Genomic DNA, 21,438 nt, shown 5'->3' with positions numbered 1-21,438 from the left:
ACGCCCAGAGGTGCCCAGGCTGCTCGAGTTGACTACTTGGAACCATGAGTGTGGCCCAATGGCAAAACAACCCCTCTTTTTGGAAGCGATTGCTTTCACCACAATAACAATACCCAGTGGACGATAGGCACAAGTCCAAGTTCATCACTCAACAATGTAGTCATTTTTTTTGTGAATGCATCGATTTGATGTTTTGAACAATTCTTTAGCTCAGAAACAATCAATTCAAACATCAACACTGGGTGGCAGATATATTAAATAGAAATCTCCTTCAACGCATTAGTGATCTGTACTATTTCACTTCACCAAATACATGAAACACCCTTCAATTACTGTTTTCTCAGGAAACAGAAAATGTTAAAAAACACAAATAAAAAGGCTAAGTACTTACATTCTAAGTGATTACCTGGATAGTTACATTAGGTTTTAGCAAATACAAAACTTTTAGATGGCTTTTCTAGAATTAGTTATGAACCCTGGTAGTTACCCAATTTCACAAAACACAGGATGATTATGTGAATGGAGATTACAACAGTTTTTTCCTAATACAAGGAATTACTCTTGCTATTCCAATAGTTCCTCCTCTTGCTTTAAAATATCCAGCTACAGCAAACAGTTACCCACCTACCTTTCTCTAGCACTGTTATACTGAAAGGTGCGGTATTCACATTTTTGAAAGGAATCTGGTGGATGGTGGCTGGAATGTCAAGTACCCAAGTACAAGAGGTTGCAGGCAGGGATTACCATCAGTTTATTTCATCGGTATAGTGGCATCTGTGGTGAGGACCCTTAATACATAGAATGTAATTTTTTTTTTACTTACAAGCAGGAAGTCCATAAACAATTACTTCAACTTACCTTTTCGTTGAAACACTCAAGCAAGTCTCGGACATACCCTCGCATTTCTTGAAAAAATCTATACCGTCCACTATCATCTGTGATGCCTTCGAGTCTTTCTATTGTTTTAGATGAGTTTTCCAGATCTTCATGAAGTTTGTCAAGCCGTTGCTGATTTGTTTTGTGCACTTCTTTCATTGAATCCAACCTAACAACAACAGCAATCCATGAAAATTATTTTGACCATTGACCTAAAAGACTAAATAGGAATATTTCAATTACCAGTCAAAATTGAAGTATCAAATCTATTCGCTAACCAAATTTTATTACATATCTTCTATGATATAGCATTGTGAATAACCTAATAATTCAACTAAGAAACAATCCCAAGCATCTGTTTACTGTTGAACTTGGTCTCAGCGGTGACAAATATACGTTCAAAACAATACACAGGAGCCAAGTGCTTTGAGCTGCACCATTAATAAATACAAATTCTAAGGCTACAGTATTACTGTGCTACTGGTTTGAGACTGCTAGCTGAGAAGTCCAATTTATCGCCGGCAAACCTGGTAGATGAAGGCTCTTTGCATGTGTGTTTACACGTGGAGAGCTCTGGACCTATTGGTAAAATCTGAATGTTTGAGCGCGAAGGTAAGTATATACTGCACTCTTAAGAAAATGAAAATAAACCTCTAGTTTATTTTACAAAGAGCTCACAACGCCTAATGGATTACTGTACCTAAACACATAAAATCTGGGTCAATACCACTGTGGAATCAAGGCTTAAGGACAGCGAGAAACAGAAACCTTGAAGAAATCACTCTGCAGCAAGCAGCAGTACAACTTATCCCGAGTATAACCAGACATTTCCTTTGATTTTTGTTTTAAACAAAAACTAATTATAAATGCAATCCCTTCTGAGGCAAAATCTCTTCCTCCTTGTTTTCTATATTGTTCTATTCTTTTTGATTCAGGAGTAGAAACTGACCCAAAAGTATTCACGGATCTACTGACAGCAAGAAATAAAACAAAGCCAAGAGTAGTAGCCTTCTGAGTGTAAGGGAATTATCAAGCTACAGCAAAGACTAAAATGATCACTGAATGGAATAATGTCTTCTGTTAGGCTGATCGGGAGAGCAACTGCCATAAGTTTTCACTGATTTGTTTAACTGATGTCAATGAAGAAAACAGTTACATGGTAATAGATCAGATTGGTCCTAAGATTATCTCACAATATAGGTGACCCTTTAGTGTTTTTCAAGAATATACATTTCCTTGCTCATTTTGAAATAAAATTAAGGACCCAATTAACTGACTCTCTATTGGGTCAAAAAATTTACATCTACTTTAATAATTTCACTGTACCTATACTGTCTGTTACAGATTTCAGCCTCTCAAGACATTCTTCACCACTATTGCCATACAAATATTCTCCACCCTCACACCCAGCAACATATATTGTAGACTTGCAGCTGCAAAGAACCAAGATGTTTTCATACAAATTACCTCTATTTTAGAAAGCTTAGATTTTCCCTTTCTTGGACTTCATGGATAGATGTGAATGGACTTTATAATTCAAGTCAACTGAATCAAAACAGCTGCTGTTTTGAAATAAACTTAATCTCACTGTACTAAAAGTTTCAACTGATTCAGCACAATTGGTCAGATAAACTTCCACTTTACAGTAGAAATGTGTGATACATTTTCAGTCAATTAAATCTTGCCTTATGTCACACTTGCACAAGACTGTCTAAGATCCAATTCTTTATAAGTTATTAGGAACAGTTTCAGAAGTGCAAATATGATATTGCATTCTTAAAACACAAAAGACTGCAGTCACACAGTCATAACCGATGTCGTGTTCCAAGACAACATCGAATACAGTACTGGATGATGTCTTCTTATGTAGGATGTGTGCTGTTTAGTGAATGTCCCACGACACAATTCTGTCACTTCTTCAGCAGGCTGTTTTGTGCCTGAAGGATAAGAAAGCTACAGCACAGGTCTCAGAAGCCTGTTTGAGAGAGCTGGTCTGCCCTACCTGTCTTTAAGGCGTTTCTTTACCAAATCAATAGTAACAGGAGGCATCTCATTAATGGAAGGTTTGAAAGCAATTGCATTATCTGTCTTGATTGGTTTGGACTCTGTTGTTCCATAGGTGCTATATGTATATGGAAGGCTGTAGGAAGAACCATATGGCATAGCCTGGTAGCTGTTCTGGTAGTAAACATTAGCTGGGTCTGTAGGATGGCTGCTTTGCACCTATATAAAAAAGATACAGACAAATACAAATACTTAGAGCTTTTCTGTATAAAATACACATTTCATATACACACACACACACACACACACACACACACACACACACAAGCTTTTCATAGGAGCAACAAAGCAGCAAAAGGAAATTAATTCCAACTCTTCAGCATACTTCATACTTACACACACCTGTGTATGTGCACATCCCCCTTTCTCAAGAGCTTTGTAATTTTTTTATACAATGAAAATTCATTAGACACAAAGATTTTATTTTTTAAAAAAATGCTATACTTTGGGGAACTACAAAAGTTCCAGGATTTAAAAAATAGTTTGCACTAATTGACCCTTCCACAGTGATTGTGTCTCTTGTAGAAAGTTTGTTCACTATTTGAAGTAGCCAATTGTAAGATGAAACGATGAATAAATATTTAAAGTTTACTTTAGGATGCAAGGCTATCAAGTTGTTTTCACTAGAAATATTTTAGTATTGACTGAAATAATGACTGAAAATGCCATTAATGTTCATGTTAAAACATGTGATTCCGTAAAGATTTCTAGAGAACTATTTAGAAAACTGAAAAATGAAACTAAATCGAAATTTCCTATCTGAATTACTAACAGCATCACAGTCTACATAAATTAACAGGTTAAATAGTGCAAAATGTCACCTGAGGGACACTAATTCCTTTCCTGATCTGCTCCTGTTCCCACATCTTTAATTCTTCATCCTGTTCTGTCGTGTCCAGTGCTTCATCATCACTTCCTTCAATCCCTTTTCACAAACAGAAGCAAGTAAAGAAAACACTGAATAGAGCACATACCTCCACAACACTGTGTTAACTCAACATTATTACAATTATGCAGCTTTTTAAAAAAAATACATTCGTTCATGGGATGCGGGCATCGCTGGCTAGATCAGCATTTATTGCCCATCTCTAACTACCCTTGAGAAGGTGACAGTGGGCCATCTTCTTGAACTGCTGCAGGCCATGTTGTGTAGGTACACCCCAGTGCTGTTAGGGAGGGAGTTCCAGGATTTTAACCCAGTGACAGCGAAGTAACAGCGATATTGTTCAAAGTCAGGAAGGTTTGTGGCTCGCAGGGGAACTTGAAGGTGGTGGTGTGCCCACGCATCTGCTGCCTTTGTCTTTCTAGGTGGTAGAGATCGTGGGTCTGAGGCTTACAGGGTACCAACTGGAAAGGTTACACCTGGGCAGGACTGGGACTGATGTCCTAGGGGCAATATTTGGTAGAGTGGTTGAGGAGGGTTTCAACTAAAATGGCAGGGGCATGGGAACCTATGCAAATATTCAGAGAAGGGGGAATCAAGGACAAAAACAAAAGACAGGAAGGGGAATAAGAAGAAGTGCTGGGCAGAGAAATCAAGGGCAAGAATCAAACAGGACCTCAGTGAAAAATAATGGGAACGGGACAAGTAACGTTAAAAAGACAAGCCTTAAGGCTTTGTGCCTTAACGCAAGGAGCATTCGCAATAAAGTGGATGAATTAACCACGCAAATAGATGTAAACAGCTATGATATAGTCGGGATTACGGAGACATGGCTGCAGGGTGACCAGGAACTGAACATCCAGGGGTATTCAGTATTTAGGAAGGACAGACAAAAAGGAAAAGGCGGTGGAGTTGCATTGCTGGTTAAAGAGGAAATTAACGCAATAGTGAGGAAAGATATTAGCTCTGACAACGTGGAATCTGTATGGGTAGAGCTGAGAAACACTAAACGGCAAAAAACAGGCCATCCTAGACTGAATATTGTGTAATGAGAAAGGAATAATTGGCAATCTAGTTGTGCGAGGCCCCTTGGGGATCAGCAACCATAATATGATAGAATTCTTCATCAAGACGGAGAGTGACGTAGTTGATTCTGAGACTAGGGTGATGAATCTTAATAAAGGAAACAATGATGGTATGAGGTGCGAGTTGGCTATGATGGATTGGGAAACATACTCAAAGGGGTAACAGTGGATAGGCAATGGCAAACATTCAAAGAGCGCATGGGTGAACTGCAACAACTGTTTATTCCTGTCTGGCGTGAAAGTAAAACAGGGAAGGTGGCCAAATCATGGCTTACAAGGGAAATTAGAGAGAGTATTAGATGCAAGTAAGAGGCATACAAATTGGCCAGTAAAAACAACTGATTTGAGGATTGGGAGCAGTTTAGAATTCAACAAAGGAGGACCAAGGGATTGATTAAGAAGTGGAAAATAGAGTACAAGAGTAAGTTTGCGGGGAACATAAAAACTGACTGTAAACGTTTCTATAGGTATGTGAAGAGAAAAAGATTGGTGAAGACAAAGCTAGGTCCCTTAGGTCAGAAACAGGGGAATTTATAAAGGGGAACAAAGAAATGGCTGACCAACTAAATACATACTTTGGTTCTATCTTCACAAAGGAGGACACAAATAATACACCAGAAATGTTGAGGAACACAGGGTTTGCTGAGAGGGAGGAACTGAAAGAACTCAGTATTAGTAGGGAAATGATGTTGGGGAAATTGATGGGATTGAAGGCCGATAAATCCCCAGGGCCTGATAATCTACATCCCAGAGTACTTAAGGAAGCAGCCCTAGAAATAGTGGATGCATTGGTGGTCATTTTCTGAGATTCTATAGACTCTGGACCAGTTCCTACAGATTGGAGGATAGCTAATGTTTAAAAATTTTAAAAAGTAGGTAGAGAGAAAACAGGGAGTTATTGGCCAGTCAGCCTAATGTCGGTAGTGGGGAAAATCTAGAGTCCATTATAAAAGATTTAGTAGCTGAGCACGTGGAAAACAGTGGCAGAATTGGACAGAGTCAGCATGGATTTATGAAAGGGAAAGCATGCTTTACAAATCTACGGGAATTCTTGAAGAATGTAACTAGTAGAGTTGATGAGGGGGAGCCAGTGAATGTAGTTTATTTGGACTTTCAGAAGGCTTTCGACAAAGTCCCACATAAGAGATTAGCATGTAAAATTAAAGTGCATGGGGTTGGGGGTAGTGTAATGAGATGGACAGAAAACTGTTGGCAGACAGGAAACAAAGAGTAGGAATAAACGGGTCTTTTTCCAAATGGCAGGCAGTGACTAGTGGGGTACCACAGGGATCGGTGCTGGGACCCCAGCTATTCACAATATGTATCAATGATTTAGATGAGGGAACTAAATGTAATAGCTCCAAATTTGCAGATGACACAAAACTGGGTGGGAGGTGGGGCTGTGAGGAGGATGCAGAGATGCTTCAGTGTGATTTGGGCAAGCTGAGTGAGTGGGCAAATGCACGGCAGATGCAGTATAAAGTGGATAAATGGGAGATTATCCACTTTGGTAGCAAAAACAGGAAGGCAGGTTATCTGAATGGCTACAAATTGAAAGGGGGGAATGTGCAATGAGACCTGGGCATCCTCGTACACCAGTTGCTGAAGGTAAGCATGCAGGTGCAGCAGGCGGTAAAGGCGGCAAATAGTACATTGGCCTTCATAGCCAGAGGATTCGAGTACAGTAGCAGGGATGTCTTGCTGCAATTATACAGAGCCTTGGTGTGACCACACCTGGAATATTGTGTGCAGTTTTGGTCTCCTTATCTGAGGAAGGCTGTTCTTGCTATAGAGGGAGTGCAGCAAAGGTTTATCAGACTGATTCCTGGGATGGCGGGAATGACATAAGAGGAGAGATTGGGTTGGTTAGGATTATATTCACTGGAGTTCAGAAGATTGAGGGGCGATCTCATAGAAACAGATAAAATTCTAACTGGACTAGACAGGGTGGATGCAGGAAGGATGTTCCCAATGGTGGGAGAGTCCAGAACCAAGGGTCACAGTCAGAGGATACAGAGTAGACCATTTAGGACTGAGATGAGGAGCCATTTCGTCACCCAGAGAGTGGTGAGCCTGTGGAATTCGCTACCACAGAAAGTAGTTCAGGCCAAAACATTGTATGTTTTCAAGAAGGAGTTAGGTATAGCTCTTGAGGCAAAAGGGATCAAAGGATATGAGGAGAAAGAGGGAGCAGGCTATTGAGTTGGATGATCAGCCATGATCATGATGAATGGTGGAACAGGCTCGAAGGGCCGAATGGCCTACTCCTGCTCCTATTTTCTATGTTTCTACGTTTCAGACTTTTCCCTGACTGTTGATGCTCTGTAACTACAAAGTTGAAAGAAAGAAATCGTTTTATTAAGAGCTTCCATCTCACTGAGGAAGCTTCATCCACATCCAACAACCTGCCCTAAAAACTCTGCTCACGTTTTGTCAGCTATGACAAAATCCACAACAGCAGCTGAAACAACCAACACCATTCTAAAACACTCCACAACATTCTAAAAAAAAATCAATTCACCCTATCTCCCAACGTTAACGAATGCTTTAAAAATTCCAAGGTCCAGATCTACATCTTTGCCAAAAGCTAAACAGTTCTTCCTTGGGCCATATCCGATTTGTGTACCAAGTTTCGTTAAAAGCCATCCATTAGCTTTTGAGACATATTGTTTACAGACAAACAAGTGAAAACATTACCTCCACCTCAAGTGGCAGAGGTAACAATAGTAAACCACTACAAGTTAAAAAAAAATGGTGAATTCCTACAGCTTAAATCAATAACTCTACAATGTATTGCAATACTGTAGTGACCCTGGAGCACTGTTAACATGTCAATGCTAATAATGACACCACAAACCAAACAGATCTGTACAACAAAACAACGCAGCCATATTGGACGTTTTGTCTACCTTTGGTTATTTAAAGTAAACTTGGAAGATCATTTAAAAAAAAACTAAATAAACATATTGCGGTGCCATTTGAATTCCTGACCTTACTGAAGCATACAGTTGAGGGAAGTAAAATATGATACAAAACAGATGTAAGGAATTTTAATTCCAAAAAACTATTTTTTAATAATATTCAAAACACCTTGGCTCGGATTATGCAGTAAAAATTACAGTGAAACCATCAGCCCTCAGCTGTTAACAAGTAAACTGGGCATCAATTTTCAATCACACACATGCAGCTAAACTTAGAAATCAGGAAGATGTCCAAGTTACCTTGTTCTTCTAGAAGCATCACTAGAGTAGTAACTCACCCAAAGACTCAGCATTCAAGTACATGGAAGGGTGTGAACTTTCAAGACTTATGTAAACTCACCAGAAAATATTAGGGCTTGTCCATTCCAGTATAAGAATTTTTTTAATGCCACGCTAAGTTTAATTACTGCCAAACAACCTCTATGGCACTGAAAATTAACTCTTACAATGATGGAGTCTCATTCCTTCAGATTTTAATTACTGGAGATTTTTTAATAAGTGAATTATCTATTGGTCTCAATCCCATCTTTCTTTCAGTCTCTATTTTTCTTTCAATACAGATTTGGCATTGAATAAACTATTCTAACTTAAACTTTTTCACGCTTTCTGGTTCAGACTCTGCACCTCTCAGTAAGGATTCTTCAGTATGATTAGCTGAGGAGATACATAATTGTTTTCCCTGTCAACACAGGTTCCAGGTCCCATGTTTAAGGCGCATGGTGAAATTGATTTCTAATTAGTACATATTCCAATGCAAAAGCTCATAGAAAGTTTGTAAGCAAATGTACATAATGAATAGGTGTCACAGTCTGTTCATCAAATCCAGGCCATTAAATTATGCTCTACATACTATAGTTGCTCTGAGCAAGTACTGACCTATTTCTTCTGCAATCTTTTGCCTTTGTGTTTTTTCCTTCACCGAAAAAACAATCCTGCGTTTCTCATCATCATCATCACTAGCGTCATTCTCATCTTCACGTACTAATCGGTTTGTACTTGTCTCAATTTCTACAGCTGGGCAATCCCCAAGTTCACGAGCCATTTGCCTCCTTTTGCGAGCAGCATGGATAAAAGCAGCATCTGGAATTTCACCTAAAAAAATAAGCTGCATTAGCACGTTTTTGAAACTGCATTGTTCCCTTTAAATTAACACATATGGTTTTTATTTACACCCCTGAAAGTTATATACTGCACATATCCAGACAATTAACTGGTTTCCAATGTCCTTTAAATCTTCAGTATGTGGTAGAAAGTCACAAAAGTAGTTTAAAAATACTTAATATAATGGTAATAAAGGGTAACTTCAATTTTATTTCCTAAGAAAAGCAGATTTTGTATTGTAATATAGTCGAGCAGTTTTATAAAGGGTTGGAACAAAAAGTGATTTGTAGCGAATCATTGCTCAGTTCCTTTCGTAAAATATTTTTACTGTTGCCAGGACATTTCATGGTAAATTTCAGTACAGTGGCAACAAAATGCATTATATGGATTATGTTGAGAAACTTGCAAAATGGTCATCTGGATGTCAAAATGAAATTAAACTTTTCATGCTTCTATGTATTTCATACCTGGTCGAAGTGCATTCAGTGTAGATAGAGTGTTAGCAAAGGCTCCCACAGCTTTTGCTTTGCCTTCTTCATCCTGCTCATCACTGTCTACCTCCATCTCCTCCTCTCCTTTCTCACTTTGACCATCATCTTGTACAGGTTCCTTCACCAAAGCAGGTTTCTCTACTGTGACATCTGCCAAGAAAGGATAATGCAGCTGCAGAAATTCTCATAATTGAAAACGTGTTTAAGGGAAAGATCATCGGATACTTGTCAATTCACCATGAAATTTGTATTTCTACAAACAGGAAATTAATCAAAACCAAACTGTAACATTTAGCATATCTTGGCATGTTAAACAGGATTTTTATTGCTCACAATATATAACCTAAAATGAGATAATGCTATCAAGTTGCTAGGATGTTGCAAATCACAAGTGTCAACTTTATATTTGTTTTAACAAGCTGAACGATTGTTTTCACTGCAACTCCTGGTTAGGATGAATGAATTCATGATGGGGGGCGGGGGGGTGGTTGCCTCAGTTTTGGTAGTCACTAAATATAAATTTTAAAAGTTTTCAAGTACAATTAGGAAATAATATTGTCCAGTACTACAACACTGTCATGAAAAACTTAGCTACGTTAATGGGCATAATCTGCAAACAGTGCACAAAGATGTTAATTCAGGTTTGTTTTCTGTTATTACAGATTATTGTTCAAACTTACTTCTATGCACTGCAGAAATGAAACTGGTTGTATACATTAAATTTTCAAAGCAAATATATGCAAAAGCTATATCAGAAACTGGACTATTCTTCACACAAACAGATGGTGCAGTAGTAATTGCTTGCTAAATTAAATTATTTTAGAACAATAAGTTTTGGGAGTTATGTTAAATAAGTGTTTGTTCAGCATCAATGAACAATTCCATAAGTGAACTTGCATTCCTTATTTTGCAAATGTAACGGTTAAACAGAAGGTTTGCCACTATATTTTGGTTCACTTGAATATATCATGTGTCATCATGATTTCCACAACTTTGGTGGATGACAAATATACACTTTTCAGACCAAGTCTCAACTATAAGCTGACAAATTTATTTCACATTAAATGAGTAAATGAACAGCATTCATTATAAACAACGTATTTACAGTAATTTACAAACAACACTATCTTCATGGAAATTCCAAAACAATAAACATACTTTCCCAATACTATCAACATAAAATCCATCTGCAAAACTTGGTCATTCCCTTCATAAATAGTCATACACCATCATGGCCTAACTCTGCCACCATGCTGGCTTCAGATTGACCACTGACTAACAAAGTCGGACACTTTCTTCATTCAACATCTTTGACGATGTACTGAAACAGGGACTTTAAGCAACTGTATTGTATTCTTCAATTACATCTGGTGACAGCTGTCAGTTATCTAAGATACTTATCCAGACAACCATCCCCTTATACTGGAAAACCACAGTGCTGGTAATGATAGGGAGGGGCAAGAACACATAGGGATTTGAGCACAAGGAAGAGAATCTTAAGTTTGAGATGCTCCTGGAGTGGAAACCAATATAGGCCAGTGAATACAGTAGTGATGGTTGAACAGGGCTTGGTACAAGTTGAGATACAGGCAGCATTTTTTTTCAATGAGCTGAAGTTCATGAAGGGTGGAAGATGGGAGGCTGGGCAGGAGAATAGTAGAACTGTTAATAGAAACTATGGTAAAAACAAAAAACTGCGGATGCTGGAAATCCAAAACAAAAACAGAATTACCTGGAAAAACTCAGCAGGTCTGGCAGCATCGGTGGAGAAGAAAAGAGTTGACGTTTTGAGTCCTCATGACCCTTCAACAGTTCTGTTGAAGGGTCATGAGGACTCGAAATGTCAACTAGAAACTATGGGTTGGTTGAAAATGCACAAACTTACTTTGCTCAGAAGTCTAATTTTTTTGTTAACTGGCAGACACTGGATTTAAACTCATATCCTAGAGGTAAAATTCTACAATTCAAGGCCAGCAGTAATGAAAGTAGTAAATAGGGAATATAAAATTAATTTGGTGACAATTACAACCTCCACTATTCTTTACATCAGTAATGAAGAAACATTGAACTGTGCACCTCTGCAATGTTAATACTTACTTGAAACCTGAGAGTTCACATCACTTTTCGCCAAAGATTTTTCAAGATCCTCCTTGTACTCTTTCTTGAGTTTATTTACAATCTTTTTACTGTAATTTGATTTCTTGACTTTAAAAACCTCTTCTTCTGTCGAAGGAAAAAGAAAAGGTAAATCAGGGTACCTTAACAGCAGGCAATGGGGAATTTACAACCAGGAATTTTTCTGCTATCAGCAAACATTTTATTTGAAAGTTCAACTTACTTTTAAAAAAATTAATTTTAATCATCTAAGGAACAGAACAAGAAATAAAATTTCAACAAGCTCTAACCATTAAGCTCTCGCACAAACACTTCTCCCTTTCTCTTTCTACTGATGGCCATTGTTTGATCATAAAAGCTACTATTCTGTGATATCTGTTGCCAGTTAAGTATCTATGAGGTCAATCATGCTTACATTATTAACTCACCTTAATGGTCTTCATTTAAATGTTAATTATAATAAAACCATTAATTTTTTGGTCAGACTACTACACATTTCACATTGCAAAATCTAGCCACAAATTGAATTAAATTTTGTTTGATAAAAAAGTAAGCAACTATAGCCTGAACCTCTGCAGAGATGGAAAGGTCAAAATGGCATTGGAACCCCAATTCCAGAAGTCCAGCCCCCGAACCTGGCACCAACCACCCGTGGTTGAGGGAGGCAGCTGCACATGTAAAAGTAGAGCTGCTTTCAAAGAGATGCAATTTTCATTACTGGGATGTCCAAAACACAACTCGTGGGTCTTAGACATTTGAGGAAAAGGTCTAAAGCTGCCAGAGTTATTTGGAAAAAGTAGGGTATCCTTTGGGAGAGGTCCAGGTGTCCCTTTAGGATTGTTAATGACATGAATGTGCTTAAAAATTGGATAAGCTCAGTGGAACTGTCAAGCTGTCAAGTCATTTAAATCCCCAAGCCCTTTGATTTTTTTGAACAAAACCTGTCTGCTATGGCTGCTTGCAACTTCAAGAGATGTTTGTTGATATAACCCTGAGGGCTTTCATTATAAGATTAGTGCTGCATGACTGATTCCATAGCCTATCATTGTCCTTGTGGGGGAGCATGTAAGTTCACAGTTTGATTGACAGCACCAAGTGGTTACAAAGTCTTTGTTGTGGTGTATGAATGCAGATGTTTGTTTTCATAAGGAAATTAAATATATTGAATGGGTTTTTAAGAATGAATGTTTTTTTTAAAATAATGAATAGAACTTTATTTTATCTCATCTCACCATGGCTTCTGAGGTCTGCCCAAGGTGGATGCTAAATGAGTTGGCCTGGAGGGTGTAAGGGCAAAGGGTTGTGGCTGGGGGAGCATGGGTTGGCACTAAGTTGGCATATGGGGCTATAAAGGGCCATGGGGGTAGGTAGAGGGACATAACTTGGCATGAAGGGTCTGGGGGACCATGGGGGTGGGCAGGGTGCATCAGTTCGGATGGATGGGCATGAGGGGGTGTGAGGGGTGAGGGCTATTTTTGTTTTCTTGTTTTTATCATGACTGGGACCAAGTCCCAGAGCACTGAGGAGGGCCTTTTGAACAGGCTGCCTCAGCACCCAGCCTGACTCTTGTTAGCACCTGCCATTGCCCCCCACCAAATGAAAATCCAAAGATCTAGGACACTTTCTCCTGAGTAAGGAATTTTCCCAACTCTGCGCTTCAATTCAGGAGTGGTGAAGGAATTTTAGTATTTTAGTAGAATTTTTGTTCAGTAAAAACTAAACAAACAAAGTGATTTTGGCCTTAATCTTTTCTCAATAACTTGAATTTCTGATGTTGACACTAAGGTTTGCAAACACAAAAAATACTTATTGTACAATCACATCAATACCTTTTTTTGTAGTTTGAGTACCTTAAGAATGTTTTTACTCTGAAAATTTGTGATGCAGTTGATAACCTAACGAAAACTATTAGTCTGGCAGTTGGAGATAGCAACCACACTTTGTGCCTACAATTCTAAGATGATCCCACTTTTATATAAACAGTTCTCAATACTGCTCCTATACTTTCTTTCTTCCCACATATTCAAAGTATTCATCCACAGGTGTGGTCTAATTCCTTAATTCTTCTCACCTCAAGAAATACTCAAGCCATCAAATCAATCCCCTTTCTCCTAAAAATGAAACCTTATAGGTTGGTAAACATTAACTGTGGTGCTACAAGATGCAAAATTAATCTCCAAGAGACTGAGAATTTATCTTATATATTGACTTCTATTTAGCACTTCATTTTGATTTCTTTTTACTGTGTTGCCAGAAATACTGAAAGGCACCTGTGTGGGATACGCTGCGGATTGAATCAGTAAACAACTAGAAGGAAAACTGTTTTAGCTATTGTGGAGCCACAGAGCTAAAGGCTTAAACTAGGTCAATAGCAAACTGCAAGGATTCAACTTGGGTATGCAATGGACTAAATAAACTTAATTTAAAATGGCAAATCATCCACTGAGGGGGAGCAAGGAAGCATGAAAAGTGATTTTACAAGATAGTTTGATGGATAAAGAAAAAATTGTCCTCCTTTACATCACAAAATTTATGATCTATGTTAATGCTTACAATAGATATCACCAAAGTTCTGTAAAGACGCAAGACGTGTTCAAGGCCATAATATATCCTGAGTTTTAGTGACTGTGAATCACTTAAGCTTAACTTTTATCAGCTTCAAAAACCCCTCATGAGTTACAAATTATTTTGCAGCATGGTGCATGGTACTTGTGTCACCTTCATGATGTTAATATCAAAAGGAACTGCAACACACAAAGCAATGAAAAGGTAGTCCCAATTTTAACACCTTCAATTGCAATTTTAAGAGCAACAGTCACAATGATCCCTGCCAGTTTAAAGTCAGCCAATTCTCTTTGCAGAGTGCCAGCTAATCTGGCTTTCTTCTTTCACGTGTTAAAGCTATCCTTGGTTTCTGATTGCCCAACAAAAAGCAGCCTTTAGTTTCAAGTTGTCTTTGCTCTAATCTACCTCTGCATGTCAACATTTTCAGATCTCTATGACAGCACTAAAGTGTGTACAAATACCCAAAATAGTGCAAGCCTCTTCCAAGAACTCAGAATATGAAATTTTGCAGCAATGATCATTTTCAGAAAGGCTTGTCTGTCTGTAAGCAAAAGTCTAAAATGTAGATTGACAAGATTGTATTAAAGTCAACCTTTAAATGTAAAAAAAGGCGTGGCAATTTATTTTCTAAATCCTGGCAACAGAGAACACTAGAAAATGTAAAGGTCAAATTGGAAAGTGTACAGGTTGAACAACAATTTGGAAATGCTTCACAGGTTATTGTTACACATTTCAATGCCTCCATGTTGATGTTCGGCATCACTTCATGCAAGTTACAAAGTTGAAGCCTTTTGTTAAAAAAGCTGGTAAACGTATGCATTTTTGTAGCAAAATTACAAGTTTCAAAGCTCTCTTGCACCCATTTGTATCTGGTGTTCCTGGTTTTGCTCATCTTTGCCAACAACTATACATGGCTGAGTTTTGCTGGGTAACTTAATACCACAACACAGAACACGTGTGACAGTAAGGAGGGAAGAGGTGACAGTAAGGAGGGAAGAGAAGATTTGCATACACTTGCACCATTTTATATTGGAATATGATTGCAAAGCTCAGCTGTCGTACATGTTATGCATAAGCACATTCTTCAGGAGGTAATTGTACTGTGTGTATGAAACATAACAAGCTATATAAAACTTCTTCTCCTGAACATGTGGTTCAAGATCTTTGCAGGCAAGAGTGTATTAAAAGACTAGAGCAAGACACTCATATAGATAGTTTGAGCTTTGGCAGTTTATTGTAGCACTCTACAAACACAGCAATCTTTTATAGCAAAGATGACAATTTTCAAAGCTCTCAATTATTTCTGATTTTTTCCTCACCTGTGTCAACAACCAGATATGGTTGTTGAATTTTGCCGAGTAGCTTCACATTGCAACACAGAGTGGATGTGGCCAAGACATTTATAAAGCTGATACTAAACAATTGTGGAGGGGGAAGGAAAAATGAAGCTCAAGCAATTTACAGATCCATTTGAACTCTATATTGAATATGCTATAAGTGACTGTTCTAAAGTTTCCTTCTGAGTTTCGCTATTCAAATTAATTTATAACAGGAGTGCATCAATCGGCTACAACTCACTTCAGTGGTTTGAAGGTCATTATAAATAGTAAGAGCAAAACTTATGTGGCTCAGGCACTCAAACTTTGAGAATGCAATTTAGGTCAGAGATACAGCTTTAGAAGGAAAGGCATTTTTTAGCTTTCTCTACCCCATTGAAAATAGGCCCAAGTCTTTCCTTATAACTGCAGTTATACTGGGAAATGTGTATTGTTTATTCACTTTTGTCCTTTCTATAATAGGATATCCAAACCTGCACACAGTACTAACTGTGGTCTTATTTCATAAGCTTTTCATAATTTAAATACTTTACTTCTGCACTCTATGCCAATATTGTTACAAATGCTGGACTCAAGATGGCTATGTTTAAAAATATCTGCTTTGACTTAAGATAAAATTGGGAATTTTGGAAGAACCCCAGCTCAGAGACATGACTATGTAATCTGGTTGCTATGGGGGTGGAACTCAAATAGAAATCTATTGAAATCAAGTGGCAATCTTTACACCTGTATACATTACCTCACAGAAAGTGGAGAGCTGCTTTTTGAAACACAGAGGCAAGGTAAATTGTGTGAAGAGCAACAGCTATTATGGAGAAGCAATATCCTTCTAAGAGTTTTTCTGTTCAAAAGGAAAGGGACAGAACTGACAGGACTTTAAGAGATGTAAGGAACAAGGAGTTGCTGAGGTAGGCCTCACTGGTGGAAGTCAGATATGGAAGACTCAAACTGAGTGGAATGATTTTTGAAGGACATTTGTAGCTTCAAACTAGCACAGCAGGTTGAAGTGAGACTGCCTGAGGGCTGGGAGAAACTATGGACTTGTTCTTGTAATCCTACACATCTGCCAGAAGTTACAGGGGTTGTAAGAATATTTCAATTAATGCGAAAGTGCCGTTTCTTTAGCTGGGTGTATCAGTTGCCTGTAAGGTTTGTTCTGTGTTGATTTTAGTTTGTCTGTTACAGCAAAAGACTTAAAACATGAAATCTTCTCCTTTGGTTATTTCCGTTACCATAATTTGGGAAATTCATCTCTTTTTACAAGTCCAGCTTCTGTGGGGATTGTAACAATATCTATACAACTAAAATACTGCTACCCTTTTGATAGCTTTATATATTGTTATTCTCATTTTCAGGAACTATATAGTTAACCACTAATCCCTGGTCTCTGTTTATCCACATCATCTGTTGTCTTTTAAATAAGTGCACATTTTCAACCTTTTGCCAAAAATGTATTACCTTACATTAATCTATCCAAATTATTGCTTGACCATTCACTGCATTATCTACACCTTCTTACAGAGATCTGAATGCCAAGCCTCACTTAAGTACCATTAGACAAATTTGAGATTGTAGTTTACATATATAAAAGAACAAAAATAAATACAATAAATATATCCTTACAGTACATCATTTCCAACCATTTGCTAATCCAAACAACACACATTCATCCTACAACAAAATAAAACACAAAATGATGGGAATACACAGGTCAGACAGCATCTGTGGAGAAAAAGAGAGTTAACATTTCAGATCGTGATGACCCTTCAGCAGTACATTACACATTTACCCTAATTGTTTCTTGTCCGTTAGCCAACTTTCTTCCATGAAGTATCAGTTGTGATTAAAAGTCATCAATCTGAAACATTAACTCTTTCTCCATAGATGCTGCCTGACTTGAGTACTACCAGCATTTTCTGCTTTTATTTCAGGTTTCTGGCATCTGCAGTATTCTGCTTTTCTATCCACATTGCTACATTTCTTGTATCATACATTTCAATTTTTCTAACAAGCCTCTCTTACCTAGCACCATCTGAAAAGGTGAGACTATAGTTACTGCACTCCCTTTACCTTTCTGAGCAGTCACTTCAAAAAAATTACATTGTCAAAGGTGCCATGCCTTTTGCAAATTAGAGCTGGCTGTCTGATTTTAAATGCTTACTAATTTGATCTGAAATATGGAGCCTGAGTGTACAACACAAACATTAAACCGCAGTTTGGTTAACTAGTTTATCCATCCTTCCTTTCTTGAACACTGGCAACACGAAATTGTATTGATCATCGACCTAAAACATCCACTCTGTTTCTCTCTTTCGGCAGATGCTGAGTGTTTCCAGCATTTTCCGTGGTTAACAACTGGATCTTAAGAGGGTTGAAAGATTGTAGACAGAACCCCTTGCTATATCTCCAACTCCAAATGTCCAGGGTGCGTATTTATCTCACATATATATCTTAATGCTCTGTTCCCCGCCACTTCTCATACTGAGTACACGTTACAATCAAACGATTAACAGTTTGTCCAAGCAAAGAGAGAGAGAGAGAGATCCATGAAATTCACCCCACACAATTTCAAGCCCTGCGAAATAAAATGGAATTAAGGCTCTAACTAATAGTCATATACTGGTTAAGCAGTGATATGTAAGTTTGACATTAGTCATTAATTATTTTAACTAGCTACAGGAGTTTACAATTTCAATAATTACTACACATTCCCTGAGAAGCCTCCATCTTTCCCACCCTGCACATTAATCCGAGCCCCAGGCTTGCGGCCTCTCCTCGCTCACCTTCCTCTTCGTCCTGGAAGCTGAGCAGCGCGGCCCTGGGCGCTTCCTTCTCGCGGCCCCGTTTCTTGTCTTTGGGAGCGGGTTTGGCTGCAGCAATGCCGGGTCCGGGTCTGATAAGATTGAGGCCCGAGGCGGCTTTGGGAGGCCCCAGGCTCGGCACTGGTTTGATAGGCCCAAGAGCGGCGGGCAGGGCATTGACAGGCCCCAGGCCCGGTAAACAGACCGCGGGCCTCGACGGCGCCTGCGGGCCCAGGCCCGGGCCCGGCTCGCTGCAGCCCTGAGGAGGTGGCGGCGGCAGCGGAGGCGGCTCAGCGGTTTTCTCGTGGCTGTTGTTGGTGAGCGGGGCCTCGGCCGCCAGGCCCGGCTGAACTCCCTCCTGACTTGGCCCATCTTCCCGCTCCTCTTCCTCGGAGTCGTTCCGCCGCCTGAAATTCCTCCGTGATTTTTTGAACATGATCGCCCGGGGGGGGGTGTTGCGGATCCAAAGTCGGCGCCTCCGAACCGACAGCAGAACAGAGCAAACAGTGACGGCGACAGCACCCAGTGAAGCCCAGTCACCGCCCGCCCGCCACAGCGCCCCCCAGAGTCACCGCCCGCCCGCCACAGCGCCCCCCCCCCCCCCCCCCCGAGTCACCGCCCGCCCGCCACAGCGCCCCCCCCCCCCCCCCCAGAGTCACCGCCCGCCCGCCACAGCGCCCCCCAGAGTCACCACCCGCCCTCCACAGCGCCCCCCAGAGTCACTGCCCGCCCTCCACAGGGCCCCCCCAGAGTCACCGCCCACCCGCCACAGCGCCCCCCCACAGTCACCGCCCGCCCTCCACAGCGCCCCCCCAGAGTCACCGCCCATCCGCCACAGCGCCCCCCACAGTCACCGCCCGCCCTCCACAGCGTCCCCCCAGAGTCACCGCCCATCCGCCACAGCGCCCTCAACAGTCACCGCCCGCCCTCCACAGCGCCCCCCAGAGTCACCACCCGCCCACCTATCACAGTGCCCCCCCCCCCCCAGAGTCACGGCCCGCCCACCCATCACAGCGCCCCCAGAGTCACCACCCACCGCCACAGCGTCCCCAGAGCCACCGCCTGCCCACCCCAGTCACCATCCGCCCGTCGCAGCGGCCCCACAGATGCACCGCCCGTCACAGTGCTCCACAGATTCACCACCCACCCGTTACAGCAGCCCCCAGAGTCACTGCCCATCACAGCGGCCCCTAAAGTCACCGCCTGCCCATCACAGCAGCCCCCAGAGTCACCGCCTGCCCATCACAGTGCCCCTTCTGAGTCACCATCCCTCATAGCAGCCCCGGGATCCCCACTCACCCATCACAGCGTCCCCCTCCCCCCCCACAGTCACCACCTGCCTGTCATTGTGCCCCCCCCCCCCATCCCGAGTCACTGCTCGCCCATTACAGCACTCACAAGAATCAGATTCCATCACCCCCCAGAGTAATAGATACTGAGACCATTGCTTTTCTGGATCTATATTGATGACCTACATTTATGTGTAGAGGGCACAATTTCAAAATTTGCTGAAGAAACGACATGGAAGTATTGTAAACTTTGGGGAGGTTAGTGATAGACCTGAAAAGGAAGGGGACAGGCTGGCGGAATGGGCAGACACATGACAGTGGAAATTTGAAGCCGAGAAGAATGAAACTAAATAAAAACTGAAAATTCTGGAAAAACTCAGCTGATCTGGCAGCATCTATGGGGAGAAAAACACAGTTAACAGGCGGAATTTTCTGTGCCTGCTGTCATCAGGCGTCCTGGCTGGCGTGAGCGGACAATATGGCGGGAACGCCAAAAATCAGTTTCACGATGCTGTGAAACCAATTTGCAATTGTCTGTATTGCCTGTCAATAGTGGGCCATTTCCGCTGCTTGTTGGAACTTCATTTTTGTACGTCTGCATGTCATTATAAGCCCAGCTTGCTGGAATCATCCCCCCATGCTGGATCATCCGAGCACTCTGACATGTTTCACAATTGAACATAAGCAACGTGCACCTAATGAGCTGCACTTCACTCGGAGCTTCGAGGTTTTTTTGCCTACCTTGCTTCGGGCAGCACTCATGGTCATCAGCGCCAGGCTTCACAGACAGCGCCACATCACTTTTAAGGGGGCTCAAGGGCAGATCTCTACCTACCAGACAAGCCATAAGGCAGGGGTGGGTTTTTTAATGGCTGTAGGACTAGGGTTTGCTGAGGGAAGGGGAAAAGTGGCTTCAAGCAAGGGAAGAAACTGCAGGGCTACGACATTACTGAGGAAGGGGGATATCCAAGTATGTGTGTGGGGACACATGTTGATCTGTGCAAGTGGCCTCAAGAGGGTGAGGGCTGAGGAGGCAGTCTCCAGAGGAGATGAGGACAGATGGAGATGCGAGGGTGTGTGCGAGAGAGTGAGTGGTGATGTCCCTTGAGCTGGCAGTGAGTGAGATGCCAGTGAATGTGTGCTGGGCTTGTGAGTGTGTGAGTTTAGAGTGATGAGATGGTTGCCTTACCCGGGATGAGATTATTTATCCTCTTTCTGCACTGGATGGCCAATCTCTTCTGTGCAGCATTGACACTGACAAACTCTGCCACCGCCCCCCCAAGCTGGCGTGGTGACACTGATAGGCCTCCTATGGCTAGAGCAGGGGTAATGGACATCGTGTTGGGCTCCAACAGTGTTGCGAAGGCTTCCCAGGGATGTGCCAATGAATCAGGGGGCTGCAGTCTTCTTGCCTTTCAGGGCCATGTCTTCTGTGCAGCAGTCCTGGGCTGGAAGCACTGAGAGGTGTGTGCGCGACTGCACTTTAAATATGGCTTCCGGCATAAGGGAGCGGCCAGTTGATGGTGTGGCGGGCAAATCAGAGGCCGCCCGCCAGCGAAACTGTGTGTTTCCCAGGAATGCATGATTAATGAAGCGGGATTGGGATGATACGGCGTGAAAAGCCACCACTGCGGCCGGCGGGTAAAACATTCTTTGTCCCATCCACTATTGCACTTGGTGCAAATCTGGGCCGATTCCACCAAACGTTTTGGGTCCAATATGACTTTTCTTCAGAAGTTGGAAGTGTTACATTTTAGGAGGATCAACAGGGGGAGACAATATTAAATAAAGTGGTTTAGGAACAGAGGGACCGGGGACGTATATGCACAAATCATTGAAGATGGGAGGAG

General features: G+C 41.1%; 1 protein-coding gene across 2 annotated transcripts in view; it reads right to left on the bottom strand.

The window, feature by feature from the left end:
• paxbp1 (PAX3 and PAX7 binding protein 1) overlaps nucleotides 1–18,854 on the bottom strand; it is a 54,801-nt gene extending 35,947 nt beyond the window's left edge. For both annotated transcript variants that reach the window (XM_041210756.1, XM_041210757.1), the window contains exons 1-7: nucleotides 18,282–18,854; nucleotides 11,579–11,704; nucleotides 9,458–9,631; nucleotides 8,766–8,981; nucleotides 3,762–3,865; nucleotides 2,879–3,099; nucleotides 859–1,045 (exon numbers count right to left, since the gene is read on the bottom strand). In XM_041210756.1, the coding sequence (XP_041066690.1) occupies nucleotides 859–1,045; nucleotides 2,879–3,099; nucleotides 3,762–3,865; nucleotides 8,766–8,981; nucleotides 9,458–9,631; nucleotides 11,579–11,704; nucleotides 18,282–18,735 (1,482 nt within the window). In that variant the 5' untranslated portion in view covers nucleotides 18,736–18,854. The remainder of the gene's footprint in view (nucleotides 1–858; nucleotides 1,046–2,878; nucleotides 3,100–3,761; nucleotides 3,866–8,765; nucleotides 8,982–9,457; nucleotides 9,632–11,578; nucleotides 11,705–18,281) is intronic.
• Between the last annotated feature and the right edge of the window lie 2,584 nt (nucleotides 18,855–21,438).

The sequence above is a fragment of the Carcharodon carcharias genome, chromosome 18, assembly GCF_017639515.1.
Source record: "Carcharodon carcharias isolate sCarCar2 chromosome 18, sCarCar2.pri, whole genome shotgun sequence".
NCBI classification, from domain to species: Eukaryota; Metazoa; Chordata; class Chondrichthyes; order Lamniformes; family Lamnidae; genus Carcharodon; species Carcharodon carcharias.
The sequence above is the reverse complement of the archived record's forward strand: the minus strand, read 5'-3'. Positions and strand labels throughout refer to the sequence as shown.